The following is a 21,418-nucleotide window of genomic DNA, read 5'->3' on the forward strand; positions in this document are numbered from 1 at the left end:
TTTACAAGGCTCGCCTTTCAAGCAGACAATAGTGTGATTGATGAGGTGCACATTCAGTGAAGGAGGCGAGTGCCTGTGGAAGTGCTGCTTAGTGCATTTTGATTTATTTATCATCTTCTTCCAAAACAAGGGAGCTGCTGGGGAGATGGGTTTAAGCAACCAGGGGGACCACCTCAATTTTTCCAAGTGTGTAGGAGGGAAGGACCTGGAGTGCGCCACAAGATAAAGGTGGAGGAAAGCTATAAGCATGGGGCCAGCTTGCCTCATCTAATGCCAGGCTCCACTCTTAGATTCTCTGACCCAGTTTGGTTTCCAATAACCTTCAGCTGCAATCTGCTGTTAAATAGGCCATCACTGTGTTTCAGGAAACAGTTTGCTGGGGCTGGATAGCATTGGCCAGGCCCCTGAGAACGCAACCAGCCCAGCATGTGTTCCATTTACTGACCTGGTCATCATTGGCTGACACCTGACTTTTGCACTAGGCATGCCTATTTATGCCCCCAGCTGCATAAATCCAACAGCTTCTGTCCAGAGGCTACAGTCAGTGCTCAACTACTTTCTCTAACTCTGCCTAGGCACTCTGAGCATTTAAAATGCTTCTAGAGTTTGGAATCAGTCAAGAGCAAGTGTGGCTCTTCAACAAAGAGATGTGGAGGCACAGTGGAGAATTTCTCAAGGTTGTAGTGACAAGGCAAACCTGACATCTTGCTCTTAAACTACTATTGCTGTTTACTCTCAGCGTGTGATAGATGGGACCAATGTGCTCATCTCTGTAGTTCCTGGAAAAGAGGTGCTTCGGTACAGTGGTCTCTGGAAGGGTCAACACTGTGAATTTAGGAATCAAGAGTTTCTACTCTGAGCCCCAGGCAGTTGATAAGATGAACACACCTCCCATATTCATTATCAGGTACTTCAGTTACTCATAGTGGCTGTTGGGGACATGTTTACATAATGTGTAAGAATGTCTGTGTTTGTGAGGAAAATTGGCTGGTGGGTGCTAAGGTACTCGGTTTTCTTACATTCTCTGTAAATTTTTTTCATTTTTCCCTTGGACTTGTTAATAAACAAGAATGTGCTTGTGTTGTTTGGAATATTGATATTTGTTAGAGTAGAAAACATTTTGAGGGTATCAACTTTTTTTCCTCCTGGGAGAAGCCTTCTTCTTGCTATTAAGTTTTGACTTAATTGTTGACTTGGGCCTTATGGATCCGTAAAAACAAAACAATTATCTAGGTATAATGAAAAATGTGCACACATTTGCATTTTCCTAGATTTTGATTACCATGTTCTCAAATTCATTTTTCTTTATTTTAATATCAGAAGAGATCCTAATTGAGAAGAGGGTAAGGGCAGAGGCTGTTCCCTACTGAAAAGCTCTGTGTGAAAGATTTCTCAGCTGGATAAATGATGGGGAAAATCTGTTTTCCCTTGCCTCCTGCCAGGTTCCAAATTGTGTTTTCATAATAAATAAGTGGGGTGCTTAGGTTTTAAGTTATTCTCATAGACATGGAAAAAGCTGTACTTTCATTAAAATCAAAATGTGTATTGCTTACAAGATTCCCATATGCAGCTTCTGAGACAGAGTTACTACTACCAGATTAGTCTTTATCTAAATGACTAGCAAACTGGACAAAATATTAAAAACTGTTTTCAGATATTGGAAAACAGGCAGTACAGGACTGTGATCCCTGAAAAAAATGGTAAATAAAAGATGTGAGAGCAGCCATCACCTCAGCTTTCTTTCAGGGGTTCCCAGGGAGAGAGAACCCAAGGAGAATATAAAAGTCTTGCTGAGCTGGAAGACAGATGAGTTGATGAAAGCTGAATCAACCAAAATTTGCAGAACAGAGTATGGAGAGAATGGAGTTACACTGAGAAAGAGCTCTAGACAGAGCGCTTTGAATCTTTCACTGTATACTAAGCTGGGTATGCCTAGGTGGGACCTCTCAAGAAACAGCTACTAAGAGAGCTATAAACTAAAGTTCTGGCCAACCAGAGTGAAGCATCCAGGGCATTTACTGGTGACTCCAGAAAGGCCATACCTTTGATACAGGACTAAACTAGCCCTAGATTAAAAACTGCTGTAGTCCTTGCCAACCAAAGCTTTAAAAAGAATCTTGAAAGGATCAAACTGATCCACAAGTGCATACCAGAACAAAGCCCAATACTCTCTAAGGGACAGCAACACAATGCCTACTCCCCACAATGTAACGCAGTGTCCAGGATTCAATCAAAGATTACTAGACATGCAAAGAAGCAGGAAAATGTGTCACATAACCAGGAGAAAAATCAACCAATAAAAATAGAGCCACAAGTGGCAGGGATGATAGAATTAGCAGACAAGTGGTTTAAAATAGCTATTATAAATATGTTCATGGACTTAAAGGAAAATAAGAACTTAAAAAGAAGAGAAATGGAAACTATTAAAAAGAACCAAATAAAAATTCTAGAGCTGAGAAATAGAATAACTGAATCAGAAAATTCATTATTGGGGGCTGGCCAGTTAGCTTAGTTGATTAGAGTACCAACTTTTAACACCAAGGTCAAGGATTCAGATTCCCGTACTGCCCAGCTGCCAAAAAAGGAAAAAATGGGAGCAGATTAGGGAAAAAAATCAGCATGTTGTCTACTGCTGCATAACTAATTGCCCCAAAACTTAGTGGCTTAAAACAATAGTAATGTTTATCGTCTTACAGTTTGGTAGGTCAGGAATCCAGCACAGCTTAGCTGGGTCCTCTGGCTCAGGATCTCTCACAAAGCTTCAATTAAGATGTCGTCCAGGGCAGCAGTCATCTCAGGGTTCAATTGGAACAGAATCTGCTTCCAGGTTCCACTGAGTGGTTGTTGGCAGAGTTCAGTTCCTTGGGAATGCCCTCATTTCCTTGCCATGTGGTCCTTTCCAGTCTTACAAAATCTTACAAAATGGCAGTTGACTTCATCTAAGTAAGCAAGAGCAAGGTCAGAGATTTCAGAAGTGACATCCCAACACTTTTGCTGTATTAGTTATTCATTAGAAGAAAGTCAATAGGTTTAGCCCATAGATAAGACAAGGGGGTTACACAAGATCATGAAAAGCAAGAAGTGGGATCATTGGAAGCCATTTCAGAATCTGCCTACCACAATCTTGTAAGCCCAACAAAGGCTAAGTAAGATAAATATAAAGAAAACCACATCAAGGCACATCATAATCAAATTGCTGAGAACCAGCAATAAAGAGAAAAATCTCAAAAGCAACTGAAGAAAGAAGACATGCTACATAGAGGAATCAAGATAAGAATGATTGCTGACTTTTCTCAGAAATAATGCAATCCAGGAGGCAATGGAATGATATCTCTGAAGCGCTAAAAGAAAATCTGTCAAGCTAAAACTCTATATTCAGTGAAAATGTTCAGAAATGAAGGTAAAAACATTTCAGAAATAAAGACATTTCAAACATAAACCTTCAGTACAAGAAATGTTAAAGGCTGCAGGAGGAAAATACCAGAAGGAAACCCAAGTCTGAAGAAATTCAGACCAGTTGAAATGTCATTGTTACCAACTGTATGGAATGAAGCAAGAAAAAGGAAGTAAGAGAGACCTCTTTGTACAGGGATTGGCACACTGTGGCCCAAAGGCCAAATCCAGCCCACCTCCTGGTTGGTTTTTTTTTTTTTTTGGCCCTGAGGTAAGAGTGGTTTCTACAGGTGAACATTTGCAATTGATTTGATGATAGAGAACACTAATTTTGGATCCCATTTAAATGAAATGTTATACCTCTGCCCCCAAGAAAAATCTCTTTCTCAATAGTAGACTTGTATATTATACCCCCAAAATTTGTTTATGTTTTCAATTTTGTTAATTAAAAATGTGGATTTTTTTTCTCTCTTCTTATATTAGTATCTACAAAGTATCCTTAATTTTACCTCTTGGCCTGCAAAACCTAAAATATTTACTGTCTGGCCCTTTATAGAAAAAGTTTGCTTGTATTAGAGAGTGGAGGTAAAAAAAGACAAAGGGAACCTGCCCTATCAAGCAGTTTTCCAAGTGCTTTATACACATTACTTAATTCTTGCAACAACTCTGTGAGGTTTTATCTACATTATTATATCATTCTAAGATTGTTGAGCTTTATCCTAGCATTATTTAATCCTAATAGCAACTCTATGAGACAGATATTATTATTACCATTTTATAAATGAGATACATAACTTGTCCAGAGTTAATATATAAATGGTAACAGAGGTTCATATTCTTCCCTCTGCGACTGACACAAAGCCAAGGCACTTAAACACCTATGCTTTCTTGATGGAAGAATATCCCTAGCCCCAACTCAGAGTCTATAAGGTTGTATTTTTTTAACAAATTTCAGCCATGCTTGGTTATCTGGTTTTTCTTCCTAAAGAATATTAAATGCAGAAAATTAGGAAATAAGAGAAAGAATGACAGAAGTTAAATAAGACAGTGAGAAGTGAAAGCCAACAAGACTTGACCAAAAATGAAACAAGATTAAAAACGATTAAAAAGCAGTCCAAGAACTCAGTAAGCACAGCAGTATGGAACACTTCTGTGGCAAGACATAGAGCCCATTGCAACCGTGAGGAAATCCTGATATTCAGTACTTATACTAAGTATTCTCCTTATATTAACATAGGAGGAAAGTATACAATATGGAATTTTAATGCTTAATATTGGAAAAGGTGTTTTGCACAAAGGTTACCCTAGTTTTCCACTCCAGTAGTTCTGGATAGATGAGGTTTCATTTTTTGTCATTTGGTCTCCCATAGAGTACTTGCAAACTCAAGCTTGTCACAAACTAAGCCCTTTGAAGGAGGAAATTTCCAGGTACAAACGTGTTTCTTGTTTGTCTACCTCTCTAAAAGCTGAAGAATGAAACACAACCAATACTTGGTTATTGAAATGCCATGCGATATTTTCTCAGAACAACTTATACATGAATTGAAGTATCAAAAGGCCCCCGTAAACCATTGTTCTTAACTCATTTCCTGAAGTACACATCAGCATTTCTGCCACATACCGAAGTAGAATACTTATCTAAAGGAAAAGCACTTGTATAATTGAGTTGCAAGCTGAACTAGCCATTTATATCATAGAACACCATTTTTACTTGAAAGAACTACTGACGAACTATGGTTATTCAAATGTGAGTGTATGTCAGACATTTTCTTGAAAATAAAGGAAGTGAGCCAGTCACTTCAAGGAAAACAAGTGACAATATTTAATGTCAATGATGCAATTTAGGTGAAAATTACAATTTTGGAAAATTTGTACTTGTCACTGTGAGCTTGGGTTCTCATAGCTTAAAGACTTTTCTGATGAAATCAGTGGTAATATTAACGGATGTGATCTTTTTGATATCATGTAATGAAATATGTCAACATTTGGAAGATCTCAATACCTCAGCGAACCAATATTTTCCAGACTACCGCATGATGTTACAAAATCAGGCATGGGGAAAGATTCAAAGTGCAAGAAAGACCAATGGATTTTAACGTAACAGAGTACAAAAAGTTTATTAATGTCGTTTTAGATTCCACATTGCAGCTAATCTTTAAGAAATTTCCATTTATCAAGTTTGGTGTAATATCAAAGAGGAATATTTACAAAGAAGAATATTGAAATATGCTTCCTTTTTTCAAAAACTTTTCTGTGTGAGGCTGGCTTTTCTTCATATACTTCAGCCAAAACTATATCACAACAGATCAAATACAGAAGCTGATAAGAAAATCTAGCTGTTTTCTGTTAAACCAGATATTAAAGAGGTTTCAAAAATATAAAATGCCACTCTTATTAAACTTTTTTTTTATTTTGAGAAATATAAGGGCTTACCAAATATTGTTTATGTTAACTTGTAATGGGTTTGTTATTTTAATGAGTTAATAAATATTTTTAAATTTCTCAGTTTAATATCTAACTCAAAAAATATTGATAGGTATAATCCAAATAAGCAAAAGCTTTTGGGCTTTATAATGTTTAAGAGTGTAAAGAGCTTCTGAGACCAAAAAGTTTTGAGAACTGCTGATCTAGGATTTTGAAAATTATCTTGAGAAGCTTGGACTTTATTCTGAGGATGATAGGAAAAGAAGCACTGCAGAGTTTTAAGCAGAGGAGGGACATGTCCAGATGTGAGTTTCAAGAGGATGACTCTTGTGGGGAGATGTTCGGATCAGAAGAAGACATGATCAAAAGTTGGAAATCCCGAGAGGAGGCACTGGATGGTCAGGATCTGGGTGAGGGCTGGAAAATGAAGATGTGAAAACTAGTTAGGGGACCAAATGCCTGGAACTTGACTTGGTGCATGGTGAGGCCTCTAATTTCTCTCCCAGAGCTTTTGATTTGAGGGGAGATGTTGATGTCAGTTCTAGGCATGCTGCACTGCAGGCCACATGAAGGTGGCAGCTGTACCCACTGGTTGGCTCTGAAACTCTGGAGAAAGGTCTAGAACAGATAAGTACTTCAGGATCATCAACATATGAGTAATTAAAACTCAAGGGGCAGGGCTGGCCTGTGGCTCACTTGGGAGAGTGCGGTGCTGATAACACCAAGGCCACGGATTCAGATCCCTATATAGGGATGGCCGGTTAGCTCACTTGGGAGAGCGTGGTGCTGACAACACCAAGTCAAGGGTTAAAATCTCCTTACTGGTCACCTTTTACAAAAATAAAAAAACTCAGGGGGCAAACCTGACAGGAGAAATGTAGGGTTAGAAGAGATGAGGATCAAGAATAGAACGCTGGGGAAGAGCATTGTTTAAGGGACAGATGGAGGTTGAGAAGTTCACAAAGGAAATATGATAAGTAGATTGACTAGAGAAGTGGACTGAAGAATCAGTTGACTGTGGCTGCGTGGAAACCCAGGGAAGAGAGGACTATACGGAGAAGTGACAAGTACAGCTGAAAAGTTGCTACTGGATCACTCAACCTGGAGGGCATAGTGACTGTAGCAAGAATGTTTTCAATAATTTACAAGAAGGGAAATCACATCGCCATAGGAGTTTTTATAATTAGAGAGACTTAATTATGTATATAGGAAGGAGCCAAAGAGTGAGAGAGGGTTTGAAAGGTGCAGACAGAAGTGTAAGTAGGTCAAACGCAGTCCCTGCTGCAGACGTCAGAGAGGTCATTACAGTTCCCCAGACCTCTGCCACTGGGGAAACATTCAGGAAGGAGCATCACCTTTGCCAGTTGAATTACATTGAACTGAAGCTCCCTGCAGGCAGCTCAGAACTGCTGCATACAGTGGAGACCCAACCCAGAGGGGGTTTCAGCACAGCCTTCTCTATCAGGACATACAGAATGCTATGGCTTTGCCTAAAAGAATGTGTGTTCCCATCTGTTATCCCCAAGAAACCCAGGGAGTTTTCCACCCCCTTACAGGACAAAGAGACCAGAAAAGATCAGACCCTGGAAACCGAGGTTTTAAAAAATATCCGTGCCTGACATAAAATAATTGAGAAAGAACCCTAATCCTCAAAGATGTCCTTCATAGCCTTATTTATAATACTGGCAATGTAACTTAAATGCCCCACAGAGAGATAGTAGCATGACTGTCACACATCTACGTGTTGGAATGAAATGCAGTCATTGAAAAAGTGGTTGTGGAGACTATGTTGCAACAGGGAAAGGCTGTGGTAAATGTTAACTTAAAAAAAAATTAAGTTCAAATTTGAGTATACAATCTGATTACAACTATGTGAGAATAGAAGAGAGACCGTAGATGTCATCATACTGGGGTGTTAGGAATATGGGGTGGAGTGTGGAGGGTTTTCCTCTGTCTTCTAAATTTCTAGTAAATTTTAATATATTTTATAATTTTTTTATAAATAAAAGGAAAAGGAAAGAAAAGTTTATTTTTGGTTTTCTTGGCAAGTGGCGACACCTGGGGGTTTTAGACAACAGTGGGCTGCAGGCTCGATTTGGAAGCCCCAGCTCTGACCAGTCATTGCCAACCACAGCTAGTGCCAGCAGGTTGTGTTAGAAGAGACCCTCCTTTCAAACAATTTGCAGTGGAAATCTAGGAGCGCTTCTTTTGGCAGGGGTGTCTGAGCCGCTATCCCTCTTCGCTTAAGCTATTCCATCTCATGGTAACAGCAGCCTTTCCAGAATAGCCATCCCCATGAATTGGTCAGAGAAACCTGATTTTTCAGCACAGCCTGTTTTAGTTAAAATTCATAATGCAGAAGATAAATTATGGCACAAAAGCCCAAATGTCTTCACTTCTGACATTTGTGCTGCTAATTAGTTTCTGCTCAGTGTTAGTCCATCTTCTCTGTTTTACTTTGAAAAAAAAAATACATAAATGTAAATACATTTTTACATATCCAGATTTCCATTTCAGTATTCAGAAGCAGGTGTATAGTTTCATTGTCTGCCCTGAGTGTGTGACCAGTGCTAGATGCCACATTTATACCCTATTATATTGCATTTTATTCTAACAGCACTGTAAAAGCAAGTCTGCCCAAAGAAGGCCTAATTAAAAACAAAATCTTTAAAATAGTGTGCATTTTATTTTCAAATATAAGTTCTATCACAGTTGTAAGAATTATTACCAGAACCCATTGAGCTCTTGCTATATGCAGGGATATCTATGAATGACATGATATATATGTACGTATGTATGTATGAGAGTACTTTAAAAAGTTTGTGGAAAAGTTAAATTAAAAGATATGAATCTTCCTATGAACTTTTGAGGTACTCTCGTGTATATATATATGAGAGATGACTAACAGAGGCTGTCTCCTACTTTACAGCTGGGCAACCCAGGCTCTGGAGGGACAGTGCTTTACCAAGGTCCCTCAGCTGGACCAGGCTCATGCCTTTCCCCTCTGCATCTCAGGCTTTTGTCATGCCTTAATTTACAAACAGAATTTAACATTCCAAGCAAAATAATTTGAACTAATTGGAATATTTGACCTTGAATTTTCTTTCAAATCATACTGATATACGCGTGTAATTTTTTCTCAGCTGACATTTTTACGAAGACTGTTTGTACATATGGCTTACCCCTTACCCATGAAAAATGCTGTTGTTGTTTGAATTTTAGGGGTAGCCTGCCCACCTCTGATTCCCTGTAAGGCTCCAGGACAGATGCCCTGGTAGGCTGCAGCTGAGGAGGTCATTTGATCCCTCTTCCTTCCCTGAGGTGAGCCTTGAGGTGGCAGAGGCTGATGAAGTATCCGATAATAGACTTTTCTTATTCTGTTCAATCAATGTTGAAATGCTGGTGATTTCTTCTTCCCAGACACCTCTGGTGAAAATTTACCATGTAGCATAAATTACTCATGTTTATTGACAGATTCGTTTCCAGCATGAGGTCAATTAACTTGCTATACTTGAATATAGGTTGGGGACTGGGTGAAGTCACACAAGTGTGAATTCTGATTATTAGCTGTTATTCCATTGTGAAAGCATGTTTATTGACAGATTCGTTTCCAGCATGAGGTCAATTAACTTGCTATATTTGAATATAGGTTTGGGACTGGGTGAAGTCACACAAGTGTGAATTCTGATTATTAGCTGTTATTCCATTGTGAAAGAGCCCCCAAGTCCTGCCAGTGTTATCTTCTCTATAGTTCTCTAATCAGTCCTCTTTTCAGCATCCTTTCTGCACTGCATACACTCCTACCTGGCTTACTATGGCAACTGATCTCCCTGCCTGCTGGCTCCAGAGAACTAGGGGGAATGCCCTGAAACACAACTTGCCCATTTAGTTCACTGCTCTGCTTAAAACCCATTAGTGGCCCCGTCAGTTGGTGAATCTGGGCATTCCCAACCCTTTGCGCCTGCCCCATGTCACCCCATGTGTGTGACCCTGGCCCACTCAGAGCCTCCACAGAGACTGTATATTTGTCTGTGCTGTATCATTACCCTGTTGCACCTTCCTCTTCTCTACCCTTCTCCACCTCCTCCTTTACCCAGCTAACTTCCTGACCTCCTGTAAGGGCTGCTCAGGTGTCAGCTCGTCCAAGATACTGTCCCAGGTGGCCCTTCCCCGCCCCAGGCCAGCCACCTTCCCCTCAGCATCTCTACGGCAGACCCCGTGCTTACCTTCCTCTTAACGCTCATCATGGTTGACTCTTGGTGTTCATTTCTCTGTCCCTTGCACTATGCTCCTGGCAGAGCCTGAACTGAGTAAAACCACCCTTTTGACCACCCATCAAAAAGGGATCCTGGAGTGGGGAAAATCTCTTTCTAGGAACAAGTCAGCCCCATGTCCTGTGACCCAGCACAGCTGAAAACATGGCTCTGATCCAAACCTGAGCTCATAATCCCTCCCAGGGAGCAAGCGGGGCCTCTGCTGTGGCTGTCCACCACACTTTAGCCCAGTTATTAACATCCGTGGCTCTGTAATTATTAAAATTTGAGCACAAGAACTTCAGCTAGTGCTCTCTCTGTTCACTCAGTGTTGTGAAAGCTTCCACTGGGAAGGACAGACAAATCAGAGGCTTGAGACTGGTGGGGCCCTTCATCTTCCCCATGTGCTTCACTTCCTAAGATGGGCAATGGAATGAGTGCTGGGGACAGGCAAGGGACATGCATAGCCCCCAAGCACAGCCAAATACAGTCAAAATACAGAGGGGGGGGGGTGTTTGGGGTCACCTAGCCCAAATATGCAGCCTTTTAGGACATTTGGCTTGGGATGATTTCTTTTTTGTTTTTTTGCATGACTATACTGCAGATGAACCATAGGTCTCCCATTTGTGAGCCCACAGTTGACACCCTCTACAGGCATCACATTCCCAATGGGACAGTGTGAAGGCTTCCTTCCTGTAGCTCCAAGGCCATACCAACTGCATATCATATGTGCCATGTATAGACTTGGCTCTACCTGAAGTGCAGGAAATTTTTTTAATGGTATCTCAGTTATTTAGGCAACCATGCTCTAGCATCTTGAGGTTTTGTTTTGTTTTGTCAGTGACAAGTGGGAGCAGGTGGTGTAGACAGTCCATGAGATCACCTTTCAAAGTGGTCAGTGAACCCCGAAGCTTCAGGTCTGCGGGCCTCCCTAAGACCTTCTGGTCTTTTCTAGCCCCAGGCTCCGGTGTCTGTATCTGTCAAGGCCAGGTGTCAGCAGTAAGGCCTCCTGGGGAGGATGTCTCTGTCCTTCACAGCCCTGCGTCCTTCATAGATGGCTCTGCCTGGTTACAGCATGGCCAACAAAGGTATCTATCTGCATTGTTCCTTCACACGGTGACATCACCAACAAGGCTACAATGTTTCAGGATGGGTGCTGTGAGGATGAATACACACACGCTGTGTACATACACACACGTACATACACACACGTAAATGCACCTATGTAAGATTCACTTCCTATCAGAAACAAGTAATTTACCTATTAACAGAGTGATTAGCTTCCAGACAAAAATTCTAACATTTTAGTACCACGATTTAGAACCAAACTAAATCTGTCAAGTTATTAAAACTGAGTTTTTAAAGAAATTATCAGCTAATTTTTTCAATGTGGGATTTATAGTCACAATTAGTATATCATAATGATGTTTCCAGGATAAAATACCAGTGGCTCAACTTTTCTGGCCACAAATGTACAACATATATCAGTATATTTTTGGAGATCTGAAAAATTAGCTACTGTAAATAAAGTCCCCAAGAAGATTTCTCCGGGAAAGAGGTGAACTTACAGTAATATGGGTGATATATTATTAATTAATAACTATGACCAGCCACCACTTCAATTAAAAGGACAACGGATGGGAAGGCCTAATAGAAAGGATATGCTGAATTTTAATCTTCAGGCACTGATGTCTGTGAAGCTGCCTAGGAAAGGTTGGTTCTGGGCTGTTTGCAGGAGGACTTTATATTAGAGATGTCACCAGCTCCTCCTTAGTCTAGGAAGGTTTACTGAGTGCTGACTACGTGTCTCTCTTGAGCAGTGCTTCTTTGGTTGCCAGTCATCTAAACCAACTTCAAAAAAGCTTAAGGAGAAAGAATTTTTTGGAAGGCCACAGGGGTCTCCTAGAACCCAAGGACAACATGTGCTGATGGGCTGCTGACTACGTGTCTCTCTTGAGCAGTGCTTCTTTGGTTGCCAGTCATCTAAACCAACTTCAAAAAAGCTTAAGGAGAAAGAAGAATTTTTTGGAAGGCCACAGGGGTCTCCTAGAACCCAAGGACAACATGTGCTGATGGGCTGGGGGAGCTTCACATGTGTCTGAGACTGGGAGTCTCAAAGGCCCTCATTGTATTCTCAGTTCTGGTGCCAGTTCAGCCTGACATCTATGTCTGAGTTTAGAGGAGGGAATCTGATTGACATGTCTGGCCAAAAGGACAGGTGCAGGAAGTGTAGATATGCTGCAGATATGATCAGACAAGAAGCAGATTTCTTTGACAGGCCATGTACAATGTGGTAGGCCCACACAAGAAGGGTACCTGGAAGTGTAGCTATGAAGACTCACCCCAGGAGGTACCTGTTGAGCTCAGTCACCAACGATTGGCACGTCTTTTCCAGAGAGGCCAGTGAGAGAGCACATCCTGGGTGTAGGGCAGAGCCTGTGTGGCGGCCGGCGTGGGCAGGTGAGCATGTGCAGCACCACGGCCAGCCTGTGGCATGTAAGGGCAGCGGAGTGAGATGCGGCTAGACCAGGAAGCAGTCCCAGAAGTGAAGGTATTACTCTGAAGGCCTTAGTAAAGAGGCATGAAAGAATTGGGATCTAGGTCAGATTTGTATTCAGAAGATCCAGTCCCCTGAGGTCAGTCTGCTTCGTGAAGTGCCAACTGTCCGTGATCTTTAGAGCAATAATACTCCCTCTGCCCCCAGTCCTTCCAAGATAGAAATGACCAGGGCCTTCCATGCAGGGTCTTGAGACCAGGATTCCCCCTCTCCCGGCAGGACATCCCCATCCCAGCAGGAGCCAGGGCTGTGGGAGAAGCCTCCATAATAGCATTGCTATTGACCCTTCTCCTTCCTGTTGCTCATTTATTTGACTTTAAGCACAGTTATTTTATATTTAGAGTAATAATTTGGGGTTCACTGGCCTTCTGCCTTGAAAATACCATCTTTTCCATGTAATTAGTGTATGGAAGTAGTTCCATAAAACCTTCCTAATGTGGCATTCCCTGAATGCACTGCAGAGTGGCATGGGACCCAGCCATTTGATCTTTTTTTTTTTAAGTGTCCATTTAATACCCAGCCCTTGATGAGAAAACAAACTATTCCTCAGCCTCCACTTGCTCTTGCTTGAACTGAAATGATAAAGGAAGAATATGTGGGGACGCTCCCCATAGGTGACTCACCAGGACCTCCTCAACACTGTCTTCTCTCTCTCTCTCTGTCCAGGTCATGCAATATTTAAACTCACGTATCTAAGCAATCACGACTATAAACACCTCTACTTTGAATCAGACGCTGCTACTGTCAATGAAATCGTGCTCAAGGTGAGTGTTCCTTCTCTACCCAGGGACACTAGGTAGGTGGGTCTGGCTTCTGCCCATGCCCTGTTTTAGGCCTGCATGAGGCTGCTGGGCCCAGTTTTGCAGAGGAGGAAGTGCACTGCTTGCCGTTGCCTACTGGCGAGTGGCCACACCCAGAGCCACACCAGCCTCAGGTCAGCTGCTCTGATCTGCCTCAGCCAGAGCAGGATCTCCTTCCTCTCAGCCCTAGTAATCCTGGTTCTTCCTGTGTTTGTTTATTCTGTACAATTTATTTCCCTCCAACCATTGTCAGGAGCTCCTTGAGGCTCCTGGAGCAGACTCTGAGGAAATTATTGTTGTTTCAAAGACACCTTAATTACATTCAAGGTGATTTTAGCAACCTGTTTTAACCATACCCACCTTCGTGCTGGGATTGTGTTACCATACTTCAACCACACTCAGTGAGCGCCTCCTGTGTGCCGGGATAGATAGTACTTGGGATAGCACAGTGACAGACCCAGTCCCTGCCCTCTGGGAGTTTTTCCTCTGTCACAGGAGATAGACACAAGATGGGAAATTACAGAGAGATTGCTAAATAGTTACAGAGGTGCCATGTGGGTGTGGAAAAGGTAAACTGACCTGTTGCTGGGGCAGGGAAGCAGGGAGAGCTGGACCCTGAAGCATGGATGACAAAGCACAAATTTTTACCAGGTAAAGAGAGAAGCATTTCAGACAAGCAGCCTGAGAGGGGCTGAGGCAGGGTGAGCACTTGATGGCTGGGGGGGCTGTCCATATAGAACCGTGCAGAGCGGGTTCTGCTTGCTGTAGGAATCTCCTGGGGTCTTGTTGTTTCAGGAGGCACTACGTTTCTAAGATGCACCAGGTGCTGCCCAGGCTGCTGATCTGTGCACCACACTCTGAGTAGCCCTGGACTAGTTAGTGGTTTATAGAGTCTTCCAAACTGAGAATTTTTCTTCAAGCCAAATCTTATGTCAATTAATCAGATTACAAACAGAGCAGCTCTGGCAGAGCAGGGGTAGAACCAGACAAGGCTCCTGCACTCCTAGTTCTGTGACCACGGCTAGTCACATCCCCTTTCTGGGCCTCAGTTTCCCCACTGTAAAGTGGGGATCATGGGACCTATACTGCCCCGTCCACCAAAGGGCTGCTAGAGTACAGGTCAATTGAGATGTGGTAACCATACCTAAGCTACTTCTTTTTTTTTTTTTTTTCCTTTTTGTCTTTTTTTCGTGACCGGCAACGGATCGCAACCCTCAGTGTCGCACCCGTACCGGACCGGGACCGGCAACGGGATCGCAATCCTCGGTGTTGCGCCCGCACCTCGCTCAGCCAGTGAGCGGCCGGTCTGTATATGAGATCCGAACCCTTGGCAGGAGCGCTGCCACGCTCCCAAGTGGCGCACTGTAGCAGTGCGCCACCGGGCCGGCCCCATACCTAAGCTACTTCTTAAGAGTAGACATCAAGTAATAATTAGAAAGGTGGCTAAAATATACTGAGGGATTGCAACGTGCAGGACCTCGGCTAAGTGCTCCACATGGCCTGTCGCATTGACTCCTCACAATTCTGGGAGGTAGTGATACAAATTGTTCCCATTTCCTAGATGAAAAGTGAGGCTTAGGAAAAAAGTAACTTAGCCAGGATCAGATAAGTTGGCAGAAACAGAAATTGACACCAGGTTTGACAGATTCCAGAATTCATGTTTCTACTCCCTGAGATGTGCATAGCCTTAAGGAATTGAATGGAAGATTTCAGCAAAATAGAATTGCTTTACAAAGTACATTTTGAGACAAAGTCCCCTTGGCTACAAAAGATTTTCAAAAGTAGCGGCCAATAACAAAAGGATAAAGCTTCTGAGAAGACAGTTTGGAGCCAAGGCAGAGCAGCATGGTTAGTTGGATGAAAGGTAGAGAGTTCATGGACCACCCTGATCAGAGCCCCCGTGGGACCAGGGAGAGGGGATGGAGTGCCCAGGAGGCTCGTAAACAGCAAGCAGAGAGTTACTTGCCAGATCATCACAAGACAGCACAAGGAACGTGTGCAAAGTGTTTGGGGACTAGGTAAAGAAATATTCCATTACTCCGTCAGGGGCTGGACTTTTTTTTATAGCCAGCATTAAAATATTCAAGACTTGAGAAGGATTCTAGTAAAATTATAATCCTGTGTTTGACATCAAAATAATTTTCACAACAGCAGATTGATGACACAAACACAGGTTTATGACTTCAATATGAGACTGTGGAAGATCAAGTGCAGGGAAGTCATTTTACAGGACCAAATGCTCCCTCAAAGCAGATGCTTTTCTGCTAAATCCCTGAGGCATGCCGTCTCCCCTTAAATATCTGTTTTCATATCAAAATGTTTGTAGAAATATTGCATCATGCACAAGACTCCAGGAGAGTTGCAGCATGCCCAGGCCTGATTTACTTAGGGAGCTAATGATCACGATCCTGATGGAAGATTAAATTTCACTTCTATCTCTGATTTTCATAGCAACTTAAATGCTTAGCTTTATCTGCCATTCCTGTGTATCATGAGTGTCTTTGTGAGCTTTGCACCAACACCGAGTGACTGAGGCCCCAGCCCTGTGTCCAGGAGTTTGGCAGAAATGTTGTTGCCATCAGAAGCTCTTCAGGGGTCAGTCTTAGGCTCCAGTAATGCATGTGGTTCTTACAGAATTCAGGGGTTTTACATAAAAACGAGAGCTTTAGATGGAAACTGAAGGGAGGAAGTAAGGGCCAGAGGCCGATGTGAAAGCCACTATTATGAACAGGCAACTCTCCATCAAGTTAATTTTATTTCGTTGTCTCTTTCCCCTTGTTAGAAACATTAATGTCTCTCATTTATTGAGCACTGACTATGTGCAAGACATTTTGTGTATATTATCTCATTTAATCTTCCCAGCTGTCCTGCACAATGTAGACATAATTGTCCCCATTTATAGACAAGGAGATGGAGGCCGAAGGCCATAGAGCACGTGAGGGTGGAGCCTCAACTTGAACCCAGCCCTGAGGAGTTCCCCATCTGCCCCCTTCCTTCCTAATTGAGCTAAGCCGTGTGTGGTCCCTAATTCTGCAGGCTTTGAGATGAATCTCAGAGGAATCATTGGGTTCTTCAAATCAGGTTCTGCTCATGATCGAGTGACGGAGGCTGTGGCTTTATTGACCATGAAAACTCCCTATATTTTTATGCCTTAAGCTGTAAAATGCATTGAAAGTGAGACACTCTGTAGTGCATAAAATTGTGCAAGTTTAAGCCACAGCATATTAACCAGCTAATGGCAGACCAAAGGGCGTCTTTATCTTTTGATTATTACATTAATCTTCCATTAAAGTTATCTATGTGATTATCACAAAGCACTGAAGGTAATAAATTTAGGAAATAGTTGGCTTGTTGAGGATCATTTTAGAATGCTTTTGTCAAGTTATATGTGCCAAAAATACACTGAAAACACTAGGTTGGCTAAGTGTGCAAACAATGTAAGATTACTTTTATTAAGAATGATAAAACCTCTTATTTCCATACATTGTCTGTATTGTCCCAAATCGTCCACCCGGCCCCGCGGTCCTCATGATTTATTGCTCTCAGCTGGTAACTTGGCAAGACAGCGGGCGAGCGTGTCAGGCCTTCTGTACTCACACGCCAGCCTTTAACGCCTGCTGCTGGCGGCTATCAGAGCAGAAAGCTGGGAGGGCGACAGAGCCTGAGCCCCACGTGAGGCGTGCCGGCTCCTCCTGCTCTTCTGAGAGCCCTCTGCTTCCTTCTCAGAGTCAGCAGAGGCCTCTCTCCCTCTGGGCACAGGACACGTGGCCCTAAGAGTACAATCCACAGAGGTGGTGGCTGCTTTCTCTAGCCCCAAATCTTCAGGCTTCTAGCCATAACTGTTAGATACTTGAGGGTGAGGAGAAATGGTGTTTGTTTACAAAAGGCCCCAGCCAGTGGGCAGCTGGGGGCAGCAAGAAGAGCAGCGTCTGAGGAAGGAGGGGCTGGGGAGTTGGAAGGTGTGGTCATCCAGGGCCTGACACTTATTAACTTGATGACCTTGACCAGATGACATTACCATTCTGTGCCTTGATTTTCTCACCTGTACAATGCGGGTGATAATGGCTTCCATCTCATAAGGCTCCTGTGAAAAGTAATGAGTTAATCCTTGAAGAGCACCTCGAGCAGCGCCTGGCTGTGAGCTGCCCCACCACCCAGCTGTGGGCGCGTCCTCTGCACTGGGGCTCGGCATACATTATACGAAGTTATACGAAGGAGGGGCTGGGGAGTTGGAAGGTGTGGTCATCCAGGGCCTGACATTTATTAACTTGATGACCTTGACCAGATGACATTACCATTCTGTGCCTTGATTTTCTCACCTGTACAATGCGGGTGATAATGGCTTCCATCTCATAAGGCTCCTGTGAAAAGTAATGAGTTAATCCTTGAAGAGCACCTCGAGCAGCGCCTGGCTGTGAGCTGCCCCACCACCCAGCTGTGGGCGCGTCCTCTGCACTGGGGCTCGGGTCCGATCATAGCACCCTTTGCTGGCTCCCCCCCACCTCACTATGGCACACTAAGCTTTTGCAGTTCTATGGACGCCCCCTTGCCACATTCCACCTCTGTGCCTTGATGTGTGGTGGTTCTCCCCTGCCCCGTGTATACCCCAAAACTCCTATGTATCCCTGAAAACCCACTCATTTATTCCCTCTGCAAGCTTTCCTGTCCCACACCTCCCCAGTAGTTACCCCATTCATTCGCACTCCTTCTGTACCCGTTTTGGGACTTGTCATGCTGTTGGACATTCACTGGGCAATGAGCTTCTCAGGGAGAAACCGAGTCTTACTCATCCCTGTGTCCCTTGAAGCAAGTAGGGAACTGGCTCAGACATGGCAGTTTCTCAGTGCTAAAGTTGCTGGTGCAAAGCCTGTGTGTGCAGCTGCTACACAGTGTGGTAGGTGCATGTGTGGCCGTGTACGTGTATATGTGTATCTATGCACAGATCCCCCAGAGGTTTGTGTGCAAGGAGCAGCGAGCAGGAGGCCTGAGCAGTAACCTGGGAGGCAGCCCTGGCTATGCACAACTCAACAGGGCTTTCATGGCCCCCCTGAGACACAGCTTTGACCCTGACTTCTGGGTGACTTTGTCCACTTTGGCCCTCTTCTCTAGCCTCACTTTGCTTTTTGTCAAATGAGCCCTGGCTGGTGGGGTACTGATGAGCATTAAAGGAAGTTCCGTAGCTGGAAGCTCCTTGCCTAGCTGGTAGCAGCAGGCTGCTTAGTTTATTTTTCATCACTGTGATGTTCTCGTCTTTCCGATGAAGAAAGTAAGATTCGGATTGATTTGCTTACCACATTATGGGCACAGATGCTGATGGTCAGCTCTTGCCCTTGAATATATGTAATCAATAAAAAAAAATTTTTTTTTTTTTTTTTTTTTTGTCTTTTTGTCTTTTTTCCGTGTCCGGCAACGGATCGCAACCCTCAGTGTTGCCCCCGTACCAGACCGGGGACCGGCAACGGGACTGCAACCCTCGGTGTTGCTCCCGCGCCCCGCTCAGCCAGTGAGCGGGAACCGGTCCGTATGTGGGATCCGAACCCTCGGACGGGAGCGCCGCCGCGCTTCCCAAGCGGCGCACTATCCAGTGCGCCACCGGGCCGGCCCAATAAAAAAAATTTTAAGTAATTTTTTAAAATGTGATCTTTGGTAATTTGTAATTAAATGTATCCATACTGGGAGGGGGAAAAAAGTAAGACTCAGGAGGTTGTGTGCAAGCCCAGGGTTGCAAAGCAGGCAAGGAGCAGAACTGGTAAGCCCAGCGCACAGCCCTCTGGGAGGCAGCTCATTGCCAAGGAGGGCCTGCAGGTGCGGGAATCAGAAAAGCTCCACCACTCAGAGGCCCGTACTGGCCAGTGGTCTTCTCCAAACCTCTGTTTTCCCGTCGTAAAGCAGGGGCTCTGGGCCCAGCCTGCTAGGTCACTGCTGTGCCTGAAATTCATCCACAAGCCCAGGCCAGGGTCTTCCTGTACCTCCTACTTTCCCTGGGTGAGCAGGGAGCGGCTAGCAAGTGACTGGGCTGTGTCCTCTTGCTTTCTAGGTTAACTACATCCTGGAATCACGAGCGAGCACTGCCCGGGCTGACTATTTTGCTCAAAAACAAAGAAAACTGAACAGACGTACAAGCTTCAGCTTCCAGAAGGAAAAGAAATCCGGGCAGCAGTGATACTGGCCTCAACCCTCAGTCTGTTGCTGTGGCCCCAGAACCTGCCTGCCAGGGCCAGAACCCTAGAGCCCACCCTGTGTCCTGCAGTCCTGTGGGCTTAGGGCTGGTGGGCTCCTGGGGGAAGGGGGGGCACCCCTAAGAGGGAACGCTGGGGACATTGCCATGGGACCGAAGCCTGATTGGCAGCGACTATGACTAGCAATGCCCAGGGCCAGGCCACCCCTACAGGAGCCTCGTGCTGCCCAGCCATCCTCAGTGCCTGGCAGCCTCCCCAAGGATGTACATAGCCATGCCCAGACATTTCCTTGCAACTTGATCAAATTTCTTAAAGCAAACGAAGAACAAAAATGTACATTTCTTTTTTTTCCTTTTAATAAACAGGTGTACTCTTTATTGTGGTTGGTATGATGGACCATTCTTTGGCAAGAGAATTGATTATGTTATTCTCTTTAAAATCTGTTCCCATATTGAACAGGCAGATTGGAAAAGCTATGGTTCGATTTCTCAGAAGAAATGTTTAGGGCTTAGTTGATAGTTTTAACTATGCCATTTGTTTAAATGAGTGCATTTGCTTTGAGGATAGTGTCTTACTAAAAGTTAGGAATGGGGACCTAGTTGTCTGTCCAAGGCTGTGTCATTTTTCCCTGCAAAAGCCTTTTCTCCTCAGCGTGTCCCAGCACCTCTGATTGCAGAGATGCAGAACCTCACGTAAAGCTCAGGACGCTGGGAGTATGGGGGTGCTGGCCAGTCCTCGGGCCATGCTCAGCTCATGGCCTGAAGTGGTCTCTCCATTTCTTACATAGCAAGCGTAAGTTGCACCTGACAACTAGACCTGCATGTGGATGTTCCCGGAGCTGGACTAGTCTCTGCTTTGCTGATGTTGATGGGGCCTCATTTCCCTTTCCTCTCCGGACTGCGCTCCCCTTGTAGGAGCAGGCTGGGAGCTTTTCACTGTGCAGGGAGGAGGGGGGCGGGGGAGCTGCATCCAAGCTGGTGGCTCCCTGTGGGGAGGGAAGGGGTCGACACCCACTGACACCACACCTCTGGCCACACCAGATGCCTCTGCGGTCCTCATCAGCCTCTCCAGTGCCCCTCCCACAGTGACATCCTTTCATACTGCCCACGGCCAGGGCCGAGGACCAGATGTTTCACTGAGGACCTGCACTTAAAACATTTTTTAAAATTGTTGTACAGGAAGAGATGTGTCCAAAACAGCATCTCAAAGTCAAGTGTATTTCATTGCACAGTAGTCATTTTAATGACTTCCTCTTTCATTCTAATCTGTGTTCAGCCAGCAGGAGTAATCCTTTTCTAACGTCTTCCATTCCTACCCACCCTGGAAACAAAAGAAATATTATTTGTAGCTTGCTATCTGTATTTGAATTTTTAGCAATTTTATATTTAGATATCTTTGAAAAATGTAAATGACTAATTTGGTCATCAAATCTTGTGACATATTCAATATTAAAATGATATTAAAATAAGTCATATAAATACCTTCTTTTGCGTATTGCTTTGAATTCCTGAAGTCTTGAGTACGTAGTGCTGAAGACGGTGACTCTATAGTGAACCTTCAGTGGGTGGTGACATTTGCTTGCCTTTGATGTGGTACCCCAAATCTCTGAAATGCAGTAAGGACCTCCTTTGGTACTGAGCATGACAGGATGGCCCTTTTCACTCAAGGGTGACACTGAAGTCAGCTCCTCCAATTACAAGATCAACACCATTCTCTTACTGTGAAATATAACACATTCAGTTTACATAAAACACACATGTCCAGTTTAAGGAGTGATTTAAGGGGAACACTGTCTAACGACCGCCCAGGTCT

At 43.9% G+C, this 21,418-nt stretch overlaps 1 protein-coding gene across 5 annotated transcripts in view; it reads left to right on the forward strand.

The window, feature by feature from the left end:
• The window catches only part of MAPKAP1 (mitogen-activated protein kinase associated protein 1), a 263,963-nt gene extending 242,875 nt beyond the window's left edge, over nucleotides 1–21,088 (forward strand). For 4 of the 5 annotated variants that reach the window (XM_008569957.1, XM_008569959.1, XM_008569961.1 and 1 more), the window contains 2 exons: nucleotides 13,294–13,391; nucleotides 19,465–21,088. In XM_008569957.1, coding sequence (XP_008568179.1) covers nucleotides 13,294–13,391; nucleotides 19,465–19,590 — 224 coding nt within the window. In that variant the 3' untranslated portion in view covers nucleotides 19,591–21,088. The remainder of the gene's footprint in view (nucleotides 1–13,293; nucleotides 13,392–19,464) is intronic. The other variant, XM_008569958.1, reaches the window with a different exon arrangement.
• The last annotated feature ends 330 nt before the right edge of the window (nucleotides 21,089–21,418 follow it).

This window comes from Galeopterus variegatus, unplaced genomic scaffold (assembly GCF_000696425.1).
Source record: "Galeopterus variegatus unplaced genomic scaffold, G_variegatus-3.0.2 Scaffold549, whole genome shotgun sequence".
Taxonomy (NCBI): domain Eukaryota; kingdom Metazoa; phylum Chordata; class Mammalia; order Dermoptera; family Cynocephalidae; genus Galeopterus; species Galeopterus variegatus.